Genomic DNA, 17839 nt, shown 5'->3' on the forward strand with positions numbered 1-17839 from the left:
AATCTTTACGTGAAGTTTCTCAGGTCCTGGCAATTCTTTGCCAAGTGCAAACACTGTGACTTGCTTCCTTCCACATACGTTTTCTGGGCGCCTGCTCTGTGCCAAAGGCCCTGCCATCAGGCGGCTCACATTCTAGCGTGAGACACTTCCAGAGAGCAGTCACCAGGCCCGACACACACCACAGACTAAGTGGATGGTGGTGCAGGAGGTGGTAGACATGGTCATTTCTGCCTGGCTCTGGCACACAGTACACAGTTGTTAACGCGGCGTTTTAGAAATATACAACATAGGCTTGTGTATCTTCTTAAGTCATGTTTGGCCTAGAAGCGTTTATACTGTATCTGGAACCATTCTAGATTAAAAGAGACTAAAGAGGAATGAGAGCTAAGAGGCAATGGTTTCCCCCCATTATGAAAATAAAATTGCTATTGAGGCCAATATTGGTACAAATAGAGAGTTTAATCTATGCTATTGGGTAATACTCTTGTATCAATGTTAAATTTCTTGAGTGTGATCATTGTACTGTGGTTATAAAAGTGTCCCTGTTTCAAAATATGAGGTTTGAAGCTTCATAATGTTAATTTACTCTCAGTTCAGAAAAAAGTGTATCTAGCCACAGAGAAAAGTGCCCGCATACACACGTGTGCATGCACGTGTACACACACACACACACACACACGCTGAGTGGTACAGAAAAGGTGGCAAAATGTTAAGCTGAGAATCCAGGTGACAGGTATATGGATCGGTATTCATTGTATTCCTGCATTTGTTTTTCTGGAGCTTTCAAATTCTTCAATATAAAGAATTGGGGGGAAGTGGAGGGAGGAAGTAAAAGATAAAAATACTTTGGAATTACGTTAAGTGGTTTTTGAGGCCAAAGCCCAAGAAGTGAAGAAAGAATTCACAAATCCATTCTGAAACCAAACACAAATACTTTTTATTTATGGGATATCATTTTACATCAATTCCATGAAAACCTAAAACCAGTTTGCTGTACTCAAGTTAGGTGGCGTAACAGTATTTTAGTTAGGCTGGAGTCACAGGACTTGCGCGCGTTTATGAATGTAATGCAAATACTGACGACACGAAGCGTTCACAGTCACAGGTTGGCTGCTGTCCATTTAACAGTAACCCCCAAGGGAAAGAATTTTATGATAAAAAGCAACCCATGTTTTGGTCTCATTTACAGACACCCAACATTTAGTTGGTCAATGAATTCCATACACTTATTATACAATAACATATGAAAGAATAAAAGATAAGGCTTACAGAGGTATTTTAGCAGTTGTAAGAATAAAAACCAAGGGCACAAACTAACTTGGAAAGCTCTCCATATAAACTTCAAAAGCACTGTTAAAATGGAGACTGAGAGGCAGCAGACGTCTGTCGTTAAATGAGAAATCTAGAGGTTGGTCTAGTCAGATTTTGTAAAAACTTAATTCAGAGTTCATGCTTCAAAAAAGCTGCATATAACATTACAGTGGGTGTTCCTGGCAAATCGAGTCAGGAAATTTCTGACCTGCCAGTAAACACGAAAAGTCGTATTCCATGACAACAGGGTATTGCGATGTGTAGTTCAAAACACAGTGCAAAGAGAGAAAGGGTGTGGACAGGTAAGAAAGAAAAACCAGAAAAAGGCACCCTAATTTAACATTAGCCACGAAATAAGTGTCTGACAATGGCTCAATTTTATGTAACTTAGGAACATGGTTAAGAGAGAAGTATCTTATTACTCATTTGGCCCCTTTCCCACTCACTCCCTAGAAACCACTGCTGACTGCGTAAAATCGAGAACTACGGGCAAGCACTCCACAGTCACAGAGGCTTATTTTTCAAAGGAGTTTAAAAATTATTTGGAGTTTTCTAAATATGCAAGATGATCATCACCTTGGAACATCTACTTTCACATTCGGCATCACCAACAGTTTTGACTCGGGTTTTCCGCCCATCATCAAAATGTTCCCCGTGGATGAAATGTAACATCTCCCAACAATTCTTTTATTTTAGGATGAACTGTGCTTAGTGTTTAAAACATTCTCCAGTTTCTAACAATAACTTTTACAATAATTTCATCTGTGATTCGTATGTTGAAACAAAGCTGTAACTGATCAGATTTAAGAACTGTGGCCATTAACGTGTGATTTTGGTTGTTTTTTTTTTTTTTTTTTAACTTTACGGGATACTTTTGGAAACGAATCAAGTTCTTCACCAGTTCGAACCTGGCTGTGGCCAGTCGCCGCCGGAGTTAACAGACACCTGCTGGCGCACACCCCCTTGCAACACATCGGTCCCACGAGCGGCGCTGGCCATCAACAGCTTCTCTTCTCTTCAGGTATTAACTTGTGCAAACTGGTATGAATTTGTAAGGTAGACGTGAGTCTACAATTCCTAAGCAAGGAATGATTAAGTATGCTTAATCACTACAGTTTTTCACACTTCTGGTTTATTTCACAGCAAACCAAACATTTCTATTTGGTAGAAAAAGGAAGTAATTTCACTCTACCATAGCATGATTTTGTATATGCACACACACTGTATATACATACAAAATTTCTGTCTTTGGTGGTTCAGTTAGGGAAAAAAGTAATATGAAAATCTGAACACTGTTTGCAAAGAAACTGTGAAATAGCGGTCACGAGTAGCACTGTCTGTGTGCTGTGCTCACTGAATGCCATTTAAAGGTTCACGCTGACGCCAAAAGATTTTTTTGGCCAGATTTTGAAATAACCCAAACCCTTCCGATCATTATTCAGTTGTGGACCCTGCTCGCGTCTATAGGGTTCATTTGTTCAAATGCACCATTAGGTTTTTACTTGGTTTGTATCATTAGACTTTTACGTTTTCACAAAACTTCAGGGACTAAATTAGTCATTCAATAGCACCAGGTAGTTGAGGGGAAACATGTTACCTATACATTTCTTCAAGAAGGGTAAGGCGAGGGGGGGGCGGGGAGACACAGAATACAAACCCCCAAATACCGTCCTGTTGACTCTGGTTTCCTCATCCACATAAATAATGGCTATCACCTTTCTGTACAAATGACCCAGGTAACGAAGGACGAGTGGCCCCTCCAGGAAAGGTCCTACTGTGTCATAAAGTTAGCTCGCTGCTGGTGGTCTCGTGTCCACTGCCTGCAATGGACATTCTGCCAGGAAAAGCCTAGCATGAAAGAAACAAAACAAAACAAAACAAAACCTCTCACTTACAGTAGAGTTCTTTTTCCAAAAAACTAGAAAATTAGACACCATGAAAGCTTCACGGAAAATCCAAACCACAACTAAAAGTGCTCTGCGGTGACAGACTGCCAGCAAACCATTAGGTTTCCACGGAGGAGGCAAAATCAGCGTTATGTTGAACGGCACGGGAAGGCTCGGCAGACCCAACACCGACTAGGAGAACGCGAAAGGACACACAGAGCCGCTAAAGGAGGTTTGCGAGAGTTCCAAGCTCACTTTTAAAAGGTGTGGTTTTAATGTGTTTGTGTGTACTTGTACTCAAACGACTCCGGCTTTAACATCAGAGAATAAAACCCCACACCTCGCGCGGTGGAAATGCCTGTGGCGTGGTGCGTGTCTGTATGCTCACGTAAGTAGAACTTCCAACGTTTCAAAAGCGCGCATATTTAAGTAAACCAAATTCTGTTTGGCATGTGCCTCTGCAAAGTTAGGATTCCCGCCTCCTTCCAAAAGTCGGCCTCTTTAACAAGAAGGTTAATTCTGGCGACATTTGCTTATGGTAACGGCTGTTCTCTCTCGTTTTCTGAAATGCTACGTTTGAGACCAAATAAAGTATAATCGGTTCGTTTGAAAAAAGGGACTAGAAATATGCCACAAAAATTATTTTTACAATACAGTTCTGCAGAAATAATCTCTAGGTGAAGCTTTTTCTTTTTACACACATATACAAAATTTAAACAGCAATATACACATCATCACAGTGAGGACGTTGGCAAATTCACCAATCTGTAGTGTAAATACGAACCGCAAAGCAGCCTTCCAAGAGAACAATGCTACACGGCAAGCAGGGCTGACCCGTTCAATAGCAGACACCACAACGTCCCTGCAGGAGGGGGACAGTGCAAGAGAAGCAGCATGCGCGTGGGTACAAACAGCAATTTATGGCTAATGGGTGACATATCTGTGGTAACAGTGACTCTCTCGCTGCTGTGCATAAAGTCCTAGGACATCTGCTTGTCTTTATACCACTCCACAAACTCGTCCAACAAAACTGGCCCTAGAGAGAGAGAGAGAGAGAGAGAGAGAGAGAGAGAGAGAGAGAGAGAGAGAAAACAACACGGCTATGAGGCTCTTCCCGGCGAGGGGGGGGGGGGTGTGTGTGCAAATGCACATGACGGGAGTGTGAGGGCGCTCAGCGCCGGTACTTACACGCTCCATCTTCGTCGTAGTTGCTGAGGTCAAGGCTAATTGTCCTGCTAAACTCTAGCACATTGCACCACTGGTCTTTGTTAATAACTTTATATTTCGATTGCTGATGGAGGGAAAAGTAATAGAATTACTGACACTCGGAATTAACAACTGGCATGGTTTCAACTGCTGTATGAATCAACTTAATAAAGTTTGCGAAGGTTAACTTTTCCCACTTGAGGTATGTGAAGCACCAATCTAGGAGAAGGATGAGAGAGAGCAAGAGCAGAACTGAAGACGACAATTTGCATTAGAATAATATTATGAGGGCTCAACACAAAATGACAAGCACATCAAAGAAACAGGATTTTTACTCCTAGAAGGGAAATTTCTAAACTGTACAAGTCCTTTGATAAAAAAGAGATAATTAGCCTACTTCTTAGAGATACTGCAAAAATTAAAAGAGATAATTTATGTAAAGTACTTGGCATTCAGTGCTTGGCAGAAAGCAGGGGCCAAAGAAAGAGCCGCCTCCATGAGTAACCCTACCCTAACGGGCACGCACAGCTCACCGGCCGGGGTCAGCACAGAGCAGCGCCTCACTCTCCGAGTCCGTACTAAGCGCAACCAGCGGTCTCGGAACTAGGTGCTCTATCCAGCCCCTGGATAAAGTTACTGTCCTAACAATTCAAACCTTGAATCTAATCACAGAAGTACTAAATCAGAATACCCATGAAGTGGTTTTTCTATTCCTCTTAGACAAGAAATATGCCGCAAGTATATTTTAAAGCACGCGATTCCTGTAGAAAGACTGAAAACTGAAACCCAGATTCAACAGTTTTGGAATCCTACCCACTGAAAAATCAGGAACACTGGAAAACAATACAAGTACGTCAAAAGCAAAGAGAGCTGAGCCAATGGTTTTGAGGATACAAACACACGAGAAGCTCAAATGAAAGGATTGCCGTGTCCTTTGAACAGAAAAAAAGCAAACTAAGGTCAAAGAGAACAGAGCACAGCCTCCAAGTTGAACTTTCTGAGCAATGCAAAGCAAACGTTGGTCACGGAACAGTTGAAGGTGCTTCTGGAATTGTGCAGCAGACCTGCTTGCGGCGAGGTCTCTCAGCTAAAACGCTTCTCCGCTTGGGCTCAAAGTCTGCTCAACTCCGAGAACAAGGACCTATTTCGACTCATTTTCCAAAGAAGGCTAACATCATGGGATGGCCAGAGAAATGAGAGCAGACTACATGCAGACCTGGATCGCCATGTCAACAGACACTTCTTATAGGAAAACTGGTTTTTAGACTAGTCTTGAGGAGTCCTGGTTAGTAACATTAAAAGCAATTTTTAATAACAGTCCTCAAAGAATCGTTACCAGCTGGAAGGGTTTCTGCACCAGCACATACAGCAAGCTGTACGGAGCGTTACGGCAGGAGTGAGGCCGGTCGGGGTACAGCCTGAGCCTTCCTCAAGGACTCAGCGCTCTGGTCCATTCAAACAAAGGGCACTTTTTAAGGGGTTTGGGGCTGGAGGGCAAGAAAGATGCCACATATGATAACCCAAGATACTCCCAGATCTTACATTATGACATGGCATCAAAACCAGCTCCTGAGAACAAAGCAGCAGCTCAGCACTTCTGAATACTTAGAGCAAACAAACAACGATGGAGTGAAGCGCTGGTGTTTTTCTAATGCAGGTGTAAAGCTGAAACTGAGTGAGATCTGCCAGTGCGCCTCACACTCCGGTAGGCCTTGCTCCCCAAGTTCCTGGAGAGAAGACAGGTCTCTCATCTACCCAGACGAGGCTAGATAACAATATATGACAAACTTTTTTTTAGTAAGAAGGCCGACAGCTGTTTTTTTAACCTTCACTTACTAAAAGTGGAAATTCATCCAGAGTCACAAAAGAAAGTGAATCTTTCTCATACAGAGCAGGAAACCCTAACGGAAGTGAAGCTTTCCGAGTGGGACGAGAGAAGGGGCAGCACAGCGCTCTAGCGGTCTCAGATGCGCCTGCGCCGGGGAGTGATGGCGACACAGGACCCCACACACAGACACACCTCGAGAAAACGGGTAACTGCTCACAGGCAGCAATTACACGTCACCATTATTCCTAAAGGCAGAAAAGTACAACAAACAGAAAATTATGTAAAATGGTTAAATAAAGTATACTTGGTAGTTCTAAGCAAGCAAACATACATTCCATAAAATAACAATTTGGTACCTCTAAGAATTGGTGAAAAACTGGAAAAAGGGGCCAGATTTTTCCTAATAACAGTCCCAACATGCACTTGGCAGTGTTTATGTCTAGGCTGCGCTGGTCCTTTTCCTGTTTAACAAACAAAAACAAGGATGAGCCAGATGCCCCCAGAAAATAAATTCCAATAATCCAAATTTCTATTTCACTTCAACACAAAGTTAGTAAACAGCTCATTTACCATACACCATAAAAACCCTGAACCAAGACTAAGGTGGGGCGGGGGCAGCAGTCAAATGCAGCAGAGAGCTTAACCATTTCAGTGCTGTATAAATTTACCACGGGAAACTCCTGTCAACGGAGTGATTGCCCTAATGCAAAGTTATGTCGCCACAATACCTGTGATTATTTCATGGGATAAATAAAAATCTATAACTTCGTCACTTGCTGTTGGACATTTACGATAATCATCCAAATAATTATTATTGACCCCAAAGCCCGTAACTTAACTAAATGGAATTTAAAGGTTTCAGTTTCCATGCTTCAGAATCAGGTTTCCTTGATAGAAATCCTTTCTTCCAACAATTTTGTTTCATCGGTAAATGTTTTTCTGGTACCTAAACATGCTGGAATTAAAGTCAACTCGTAATAAGTGCTGGGGCTCTGGGGGTTCTAAGAGGATGAATGCAGCCTCCACTACGGGGGAAAACAGTCTACCCTATTACAGTCCTTCTTACCTTGGATTTATTAGATGTGAAATCTCTTAGCAGAATACCCCTAAACTAGAAGCCCAGTGAAAAACAACATTTTGTAAGGAAGCCAGAAGAGAAATACTACATAAGCCTGAATATGGGCAGATTAGCTCAAATTCACTTATATGTGCAGTGAGGACCCCCCCCCCTTTCTCACTGTCGCCTTCTGTGCAAGTTTCCATTCCGGAGCTACCAGCAGGCACTCTCTAGGTAAAGGGACAAAGGACCTGGGGCCACAAGCGGTAACCTCACACATCCAAAGCTAGCCTCCCTGGGGCGTTAACTCCCGTGGCAATTTGCAAAGGTACTTTTCTATAAAGGGAGAAAGTGCCTGGCTATCTCACTCGGGGTGGAATCTAAATGCTCGCCAAAATCGGTCACATATGCAGCCACACGTACCTTCCGAGAAAAGAAACTGTTACCCCAAGGACTCTAATGCTGACGTGCTCTTTGGTATGCGGAGAATTTCTGGCCATGACACTGGATTTAGAAGTGAAGGACTAAAACAATACAGCAAATGTGAGGGCCTCACTCAACAATAGCAAACAAGATAGATGCATATACAGGAAGATGTGCAACAGGTCTGTCTCTCGGTCCCAGTCATAAAGCGTAATGACCATTCTCGTACAGACCAGGTCAGATGGCTCCAAGTCACCTTTCTCTGTCACAGGCCACACAATGAGACTGATGTTGGTGGGGACGCAATTCCACAGTCCAACGCAAACAGGCGGGACCTCCTTTTCACGGCATTCTCTGCCTGTCTCCTGGCCACGCCTACCGTCTTGCTCGGGGCTGCGGTACTCACTCCCGTGGAGAGGTGCTCCCAAGACTGCCCAACTTCTGCCCACCCCCTCCTTGGTTTGTTGCCTCTCAGGGGCTCACACTTCTGTGATGCACTGTGCAAGCAAGTGGAAAACTTCCTCTTACCCTGTAACATAGGTGTGGCAGGCAGCAACAGCACACCACATGATAAAGCAATCCACAAAAAAAGAAAAAAAGAACGAGTAAACTGTCGAGAACACACGCGGCACCACAGGACCGGGCCCAAGGTTCATGTGCTGGACCACAGCTCACGGAGCGCAGGGCTGACGCCACTGGCATTCTGGGAAAACTTTTCCTCCGAGGAGTTGGTAAGCATTCACTACACCTAAAATCGCTAGTCTTGCCTTGATACTTTTGTGCCTTCTTCCAACATCAATGCCTCTGTCCCCATCACGATGGACATACACTAAGGTGACAAAAAAAAAAAAAAAAAAAAAAAGATACGAAGGACCTGGACAGACTCTTTGCACAATATAATCATCTGACAAACTGATGATCATGAAGGATTTCGACGCATGTGTTTGGCAGGAATGCCAAAACATGGAGGAAAGGCATCAGACTCACAGGACCGGAAGCTGAACAGCACTCACTTACTCCTGCTCTGCAAGGGTGCCAGCCGGCAGCTCGCAATCACTAACACCATCTTCTGCCTAGCAAATAAGAGAGAGATATTATGGATGCACTCACGGTCGGAACAGGGCCATCTTGCTGATAACCAACATTGCCAGTGGGGTGGGGGTTTGACTAAGTGCAAATGACCATAACTGGAAAGGCTCAAAATTCCTGGGAATCGCACCGTTGACAGATCTCACAGCAAACCTCTCCTAAACAGCAAAATGGAGACACACCCAGGGGGTTCTCTGACAATGGTCCTAATGGCAGTCTCTGTAAAAGGATTCCCAAGTCAAAGTGAAATGAATCTGCTAGGATGCTATGAGGCAGCTGTCCAGATCATGGGCAGTAAAAAATTTTTTTAAATTTTAAAACAATCACCTTCACAGATTCAAGGAGTACAGCAAAGACACGCAGAAGCCCCTCAGAAGAACTTAAACAGTACAGCCAACACCAACCCTAATACCCCCTGCTCGCGGGGCACCGAGGAGCAAGGGACAGATGGCCACGTCTCCAGGTCAGAATCCAAGCAGAAAAGGACCTTGAGACAGACCGTCAGGACTTAATCAGCATCCTCAAAAGCCCAAGGTTGAAGGAGAAGAAATGAAACTTTCCTTCCTGCCTACTCCTGACCCAAAATGTGTAGGTATTTTGTGCACTTGCATTAAACAAAAGATAACGGATAACAAATTAAAGAACAATTATATTTTTCAAATAATAATAGGAACTGAACAGGTTCTACTAACTCCCCACAATACACAACTACATTCTGCCCTGTGGCTCCTTAAACACAGATTTTTAAGAAGCAGTTCTGGATGAATCAGGCCTCTTAGCAGTGCAGCTGTAAAAGCAAAGGAATGTGCTCTGAAGACGTGAGGAAGTTATGTTTTGTATATGGAATAAATGCATCCCTCCAGCTGAGGTCTAACAATAGCTAACGCAGAAAGTAATTTTGCTGAGGTGTGATTTAAAGTTATAGATAGTACTTTTGTTTCTGGAAGACTGTTCCAGCACAGGTCTTCTTGTAAAATGTGGAAATTAAGCAATTTTTTTCTTAAACTGCTCAAATGGCTTAAGAAGCCATAAAAGAAACAAAGTGATGAACTATAAACATGTAAATATAAATACGGTATTATAAAAACCAATCTTCTAACATCTCCCACAGCCAGTATCCAGATACGCCGTATCAGAGGCCCCCAACTTTGCAGATGATCTATTTCCAGTGTTCACAAAGTGCTCACAGCGTAAGACTTGTATGTGAAAGGGAGGGACCTTGAGTTATCACAATGATGAAGAAAAAACCCCTTCAAAATAATTTTCGAGAAAGACTAACTAGGTGAACTCAAGAAACAGTGTATGTGAGCACAATTCACAAGCATAGATGGCAGAAACCAAGTCAGAAATCAGTATGTGAAACCCAAAGGCCTAAACTGAAGACAGAAGATACACATCCTGCAATTCTCACTTGAGACCACAAGGATTACAAAAAATAAAGAGAAAATGCAGTCCTCCTCAACACAGCTACCTAAGTGAATAAACGTAAGGTAAAAATAACACTAAAGGACTCAAATCTTACCGCAATTTTTATAGAACTGAAAATATAGTAAACCAGTTTTGTGAGTGGGAGCTGCTTTCTTTAATGCACATTAAAAGCAAGCTACAAGTCCAAAAAAACCAAGAGTGCCGTCTCATTGGGAAAAATGAACTAAATACTTATGTTCTTAGAACTTACCCAGCAACTCGTTCACAGATAACAACGTTTGCAAGGCAATTACTTAATTAAGCTAAACTACTGACGCTTCCTTCAGAACAAAAGACAAAAATCTGCCAACAGGCACAGTCTTTCCTTGGCACTTTATTTGGCACAGGCTGTATTACCGTAAGCACTACTCTTAGAAAACAAGTCATTATTTGAAACTTGAGGTTTGCAGACAAGCTAAATAATGCCAGTGAAGAATACTGCAACAACTATTTGCAATTCTACAGGTAACTTTTAAGGAGAACTTAATCTGTGCCAGTAATTGTTGTAAGTGCCTTAAACTCATTTAATACAACAACTGTATCAGGAAAGGCATTATTCTAATCCCCGCTTTATAAATAAGGAGCCTGAGGCGCGGGACACTAAATGACATGAACCAGGGAGTGTGAGTCCAAGCCCGAGCTCCTCACTGAGAAGGAACGAGGAGAGAGCCTGAAATACTCAGAGGCATAGAGTCCAATTAGCTTTACAAATAACCACTGGGCAAACGTGGGTGCTCACAATAACTGCAGCATAATCTTAAAGGTAAAACTGACAAGATTTTTGGGGTAACCAGCCTGGGATTAGAGGACTATATACACTTCCTACTTTTGTCCTCCTCGCCCAGGACAAAACCTTCTGTTTTCTTCTGAATTCACAATGAAAACATCGGGGGGGGGGTGTGGGGGGTGTGGGTGGGTGGGTGTGTGTGTGGGTGGGTGTGGGGGGGGGTGTGGGGGTGTGGGTGGGTGGGTGTGTGTGTGGGTGGGTGTGTGTGGGTGTGTGTGGGTGTGGGTGTGGCTGGGTGTGGATGTGGGTGTGTGGGTGGTGGGGGCGGGAGGACTGTGTGGAGAGGGAAACCAGGCAGACTCACTGGTTAAGAAGAAAGTTCTTAGAAGTGACCCAAACCACTGCAGCAGACGTTAGGTTACAGGCAGCTGGGAGTCTCTAGTTTTCTGGAACGGGCCTAGAAAACTTTTCCTAGTAAATTCTCTGAGAAGCATGCGCAGTCATTTCTAGTGGGCATGGGAAGGAATCGGCTGCTATTTCACTGAGAGGAAGACGACACAGGCGCTTTGCTCTATAGGGACTCCTTACATCTTCCCGAAACACCCCCTTCAGGGCGGTCACAGAAGCCTGGGGCCTGATGCTGCGGGGACCACCCTGTCGCCCACTAAGCACAGCAAGAGCGTCTCCCAGTAAGAGGGGCTCCTCCGGGCTCTTCTGCCTCCACAGAACCCTCCCTTACAACTTCTTAAAGCTTCAGTCTGAGGAGCGCAGGGGCAACGGACTCCCCAGCCCAGAAAAATGGCCCTCGGCTCCCTGCGCCCTGCGCCTCATGGGAAGGCCTCGCTGAGCTCCTCATGGCAGCCCCTCCTGCCTCCACTCTCCTCCCCATCCCGCGTGGATCCACCTCTGCTGGTCCAGGAGACCCTCCAACCCCCACAACCACAGCCTTCTCATTCAGGCTGTCCCTTCTCTCTCCCTTCTGCACCAAGTCCAAACATCCCGCCAGGGAAAGGCGGAGAAGGCCAGCTCTTCTCGGGGCTAAGATGCTGCTGCTCTCAGGGCGCCCTCAGCCCAACATCTGTCCTCCTCAAAACTCCGAGGTGTCCACCCGCTCCATGACTTCCGCACGCTACCTGCCTCTGCCACAGAGAACGGAGAAACATCAAATTTAACGGATACCTAATAACTATTCCCAGAGCAACAAAAACTACTATAGTTATTTGCCTCATTCCACTTCTCCAATCCTACTCTCACTAGGTCCTTTTTAAAAAAGGAATCAGGGGCACCTGGGTGGCTCAGTCAGTTAAGCATCCGACTTTGGCTCAGGTCACGATCTCACAGTTCGTGGGTTCAAACCCCACGTTGGGTTCTGTGCTTATCGCTCAGGGCCTGGAGCCTGCTTCAGATTCTGTGTCTCCCTCTCTCTCTCTGCCCCTCCTCTCCTTACACTCTGTCTCTCTCTCAAAAATAAAATAAACATTAAATAAATAATAAAATAGGAACCAAGGGATGCCTAGGTGGCTCAGTTGGTTAAGGGTCCATGTTGATTTTGGATCAGGCCATGATCTGTCTGGGAGATCGGGCCTGGAATAGGGCTCTGTGCTAAAAGCCTGGAGCCTGCTTGGGATTCTCTCTCTCCCCCTCTCTAGACTCTGCCCCCCCCCACACTGTCTCTATCAAAATAAACTTAGAAACAAAAAAGGAATCAAGAAAAAATGGCTGTTTTATTTAAAGGAATCCATACAATGATACCTGTTTATATATAATATTTGCATTGGGGAAAACACCCTTCCACATAAAAATACTCAGATGAAATCCCACTCGTATGGAAGAACTGGCTGTTTCAGCCCCTGCATGTATGTCCCACCATCCGCCTCCAACAAGATGCCACAAGGTGGTGACATTTTCCAGTCAGGGAAGGTGCTGTGGCTCTGTGAGAGGACACTGGGGCGCCGCGCAGGGGTGGAGCTCGGCCTTCCCCTGCCCCCTTCCCTCGGTTATAACAACACTGGACCAAGTGGCCCCTTATGGTTGCTTTCCGCTCTAAAGTTCCACAATTCCATGGCATCCATAAGACTAAATCAGTCCAAGTCAAAGTAAAATTAGAAGAAAAAAAATGCAACTTTACAGCCAAGTACTACTTTTAATCGGCTACAAGGTTTGAAAGTGAGGGGGGGAAAGCCCAGTCGCATCCTCAGGACTACAATCTTGGTGGAGAGATGTCAAAGAGCGTATTTTATCAACTTCTGGTACTGTGCTATAATTTATTTCCTGGTACATTAAAGTGTAAATGAAAATATTTAACATATGCCATTGTTATTCACAACGGGGAATATTTAAGAGGTTAAAACTATCAGAAAGTTTCATTTCTTTTAAAAATTTGATTTTTAAAAGGACTGCTGTTTTAGTTATGTGTTATTACCTCCAGGAGTCATTTTTTAGTAGGAAAAAAGTAAACGTTAGAAGGGGAAAAAAGAAGAGCTTGTGTTCTGCTTCCAACCAAGATGGGAGTTGGAGAAATCAGATTTCCCCTTTCACCTCCAACAACCAAAAAATTGGACTGCATATACACATGGATGGCTCTCACACACTGGACGATGGATCATGACCACTGAGAAAAAAGAGACAGAAGGTTATAAGCCCTATGGTGAGCCCAGCTCACTGGTGGGATCCCCCCTCCGGGGCCAGAGCACACAGAGGGGAACCCAAACCAAGCCCAGTGGTCTTGCTGAGTTGGAAGACAGGAGTTCAAGGACACAAAGGTGGCTACACCCACACAGAGAGAGATCTAGAGATTTACAAAGCATTTCCCTAGTCACTGGCCAAGGACTTAGCTGTGCCTGTGCAAGAGGAAACCGCCTGAGTCGGGGGAAGGAATCTCACTGCAAAGCAGTAAACAGGGTCCTGCAGGGTTAGGAAGCCTCTGCATTCCCAGCAGCTACAGGGAAAAGACCTAACACGCATGGCTTAGAAGAGTCTTACCAGTGGGGCTAAATCATCCCTAGACTGACAGCAATCGCCAAGTAACTATAATTATACACCAGGAAAAGTTTTAAATCAAACCTCATTTAAATACTAGAAAACCCAGAAACCAACAACAAAAACCACAATATCCAGCATCCAATCAAAAAACAAAGAAACAAAAACTACTAGGAATGTAAAGAACTTGTGAAATACGATGCCTACTCAAGATAAAAATTAAGCAATAGAAAGAAACCCCAAAACGACAGACATGATGATGGTATCAGAAGACAGAGCTGTTGGGGCACCTGGGCGGCTCAGTCGGTTAAGCTTCCGGCTTTGGCTCAGGTCATGATCTCACAGTCTGTGCGTTCAAGCCACGTGTCGGGCTCTGTGCTAACAGCTAGCTCAGAGTCTAGAGACTGCTTCAGATTCTGTATCTCTCTCTCTCTGACCCTCCACTGTTCACACTATCTCTGTCTCTCAAAAATAAATAAAAAACATTAAAAAAAAAAAGACAGAGCTTCAGTTAAAACAACTGTTATAAACCTGTTCTAGATGTTCAAGAGGTAGGAGATATTATCACATAATGAGGAGAAAAACATATTTAAAAAAGGCTCAAAAGGAATCTGTAAAGATGAAAAAAATACAGAACTTAAAATTAAAAAATATACTAGCTAGGATTAACATTGCAGAAGAAAAGATTAACATTAGCAGATGTAGCAAGAAATATCACAAAGGAAATGGGAAGGGGACCCAAAGCACTGAGCACGGCATCACTGGCCTGTGCGGCGCTACCAAGCACCTGACGCAGGTACACCCATAGTCCCAGAGAGACAGCAGAGGAGGACAGAAAAAATACTGAAGAAATAACAGCTGACACAAAGTTCCCAATTTAATACAAACTATAAGTCCACAGATTCAAAAAACTAAACAAACCCTAACCAGAATAAACATGAGGAAAATTATACCAAGGCATATCATAATCAACTTGCTGAAAAGCAGCAAAAAGAGAATAAAAGCAGTCAGAAAACAAAACAAGACACAAGGTTCAAAGGAAAACTGAACATCAGACTTGTCATCAGAAATTATACAGGACACCACCAAGGGAGAGAGATCGTTAAAGTACTGAAAGAATATTAGATAGTCAATCTCTAATACTTTATCCAGAGAAGCACTTTCTAAATTGAAAGCAAATTAAAAGTTTAGAGAACTCATTACCAGAAAAGCTGTCCTGTGAAAAATGTTAAAGGAAATTTCTTAGGCGGAAGAAAAAGGATACTAGGAAGAAATCTGAATCTACCCAAAAGAGATAAAGACACAACGGTGGTACATGAAAAGATATATTTGCCTACTGAAAGCAAAAATGGTAACAATGTATGCTATGGTCTGAATGTCTGTGGCTCCCCCCAAAATTCATGTGTTGAAATCCTAACTCCCAAGGTGATGGGTATTAGAAGGTGTGGCCTTTGGGAAGTGCTTGGTCATGAGGCTGGAGAGAAGTCCACTTTTAAAAGGAGACCCCGGAAAGCTCCCTCTTCCTTTCTGCCATGTGAGGTTACAGCAAAGACAGCCATTCAAGGATCCGGCTTCAAGCAATCACTAGATACCTAATCTTGCTGGCAACTTGAACCCGGATCTCTCATCCTCCTTTCTACAGAAATAGATTTCTGCCACTTTGTCTCTGGAACCTTGTTATATAACAGTCTGAATAGACTAAGACAATACATTGTGAGACTTATAGCTTATGTATCAGTAAAATGTACGACCACAGCAGCACGAAGTATGAGAGGGCAAAATAAAAGTCTACTCTTGTAAAAGTTCCTGCATTACACATGGAGTGGTAGAGTATTATTTGCGGACTATGAAAAGTTAAAGATGTGTATGTAAAGCCTAGAGCAACCACAAGAAAAATGAAACAGGGATGCAGCTATTAAGGCAACAGTGGAATAAAATAATTAAAATGGAATCATTAAAAAAAAAAAAAAACACCTCAGGATGCCTGGATGGCTCAGTCGGTTGAGCAACTGACTTAGGCACAGGTCACAATCTTGTGGTTCGTGAGTTCGAGCCCGCCGTTGGGCTCTGTGCTGACGGCTCAGAGCCTGAAGCCTGCTTCAGAATCTGTGTCTCCCCCTCTCTGACCCTCCCCTGCTTATGCTCTGTCTCTGTCAATAATAAATAAATGTTAAAAAATTTTTTAAAAAGCCCTCAATCCATAGAAGTCATGATAAAAAGGAAAAAGAAAACAGAAGAGACAGAGAAAAAAATACTTTAGGGGCTGTAAATTTAACCATACCAGTAATTACATTAAATGTACATGGTTTAAGTATCTCAACTAAGGTATTGTCACACTGTGTGTATGTTCTCTATAAGAAACTACACCCTACCTATAAGAAACCCACTTTAAATATAAAGACACAAGACATGGATGGGTTTAAAGTAAAAGGATGGAAAAAGAGGTCATGCAGACTTTCATCAAGAGAAAGCAGGAATGGCTAGATTTGTATCAGAGTAAACTTCAGAACAAGGAAAACTTGTTTCCAGAGATAAAGAGACAATTCATGATGCTAAAGAGTCCATTCTTCAAGAGCACAGAACACCATGAAGCCTATCTACCCAGTATCAGTGCTTTACAATCCATGATAGACACGGCAGGAAGAACAGCTGCGAAGTTCCACACTCCCTGCTCACGAACAGACAGGGGCTAGCAGGCCGACACCAGGAAGGACAGAGAAGCCCTGGACAACATGATCGACCAACGTGACCTAACTGGCATTTATAAAACACCTCACTGAACAGCTGAACATTCATTCTTTTTATGTGTTTTACACACAAAACATTCCTCACGGGAGACCATTCTGGACCACAGATGAAGTCCCCATCCCTCTAAGTGAACTGAAATTATACAGGAGATCTTCTCTGACCACAACAGAATTAAACTAGGTATCAGTGGCAGGAGGATTATATGGGAAGTCCTAAATACTTGGAAAATAACACCAACAATGCACTTGTAAATAACCAGTGAGCCAAAGAAGAAATCACAAGGGAAAATGGAAAATATCTTGAACTGAATGCAAATGAAAATGTGGGATACAGCTAAATAAACCAAACCAAACCAAAGGATTCAATAAAAAATCCATCTTAGGGGCACCTGAGTGGCTCAGTCAGTTAAGCAACTGACTTTAGGTCATGATCTCACTGTTTGTGGGTCTGAGCCCCACATAGGGCTCTGTGTTGACAACTCGGAGCCTGGTGTCTGCTTCGGATTCTGTGTGTGTGTGCGCATGTGTGTGCACGCGTGTGTGTGTGTGTGTGTCTTCCCCTCCCCCATCCATGTTGTCTTTCAAAAATAAACATTAAAAAAAATTTTTTTAATCCATCTTAGAGCATATTTTAGCCAAACTGAATCTATTTGGCAATGATTAAATATGAGTGGTTATTCATCGTACATAAAACGGCTTATTAATTCATTGGTAACATTCACTAAAAGCAAAGAGCTCTCTGCTGGCTGTTACGGGGATACGAAGAAAGAGAAGACACAGTCCCTTGCTCGGCCAGAGCAGATGAAGGCCTGTTGGACCCAGACTCCACGGCCATGCCAGAGGAGGTCTCTGGGCTATGCAGAGAAGGTGCACGACACCCCGGACAAGAGGACCTGGGAGGCCAGGCCCAGGAGCCCGATGTGGGAGAGAACTGGGGGAGCACCAACAGGGCTTAGGCAGAGGCCCATAGTAACAAAAGGCAGAAAGCGGAAAGGCCGAAAAGGCGGGCGGCAGGGTCAGCCAACAGCTGACTGGATGTCCCCACAACACAGACGCCATGGGAGAAAGGCAGCCTGGAGTGACCGGCACACTGGACTTGGGTCCTGGATCTACTGCCGC

General features: G+C 43.7%; 1 protein-coding gene across 16 annotated transcripts in view; it reads right to left on the minus strand.

The window, feature by feature from the left end:
- Positions 1–17839, minus strand: part of DCUN1D4 (defective in cullin neddylation 1 domain containing 4) — a 133504-nt gene that overhangs the window by 47102 nt on the left and 68563 nt on the right. For 7 of the 16 annotated variants that reach the window (XR_003911483.1, XR_003911480.1, XR_003911482.1 and 4 more), the window contains exons 10-11: positions 6588–6692; positions 4386–4488 (exon numbers count right to left, since the gene is read on the minus strand). Coding sequence is in view for 10 of the 16 variants with exons in the window: in XM_029945882.1 (XP_029801742.1) it covers positions 4386–4488; positions 6588–6692 (208 nt within the window). In the remaining 6 variants the exon portion in view is untranslated. Of the gene's footprint in view, positions 1–912; positions 4234–4385; positions 4489–6587; positions 6693–7172; positions 7187–7711; positions 7813–8728; positions 8785–17839 lie in introns of those variants that run through there. The other 9 variants (XM_029945859.1, XM_029945889.1, XM_029945939.1 and 6 more) reach the window with 4 other exon arrangements.

The sequence above is a fragment of the Suricata suricatta genome, chromosome 1 (genome assembly GCF_006229205.1).
Source record: "Suricata suricatta isolate VVHF042 chromosome 1, meerkat_22Aug2017_6uvM2_HiC, whole genome shotgun sequence".
In the NCBI taxonomy this organism is placed as follows: Eukaryota; Metazoa; Chordata; class Mammalia; order Carnivora; family Herpestidae; genus Suricata; species Suricata suricatta.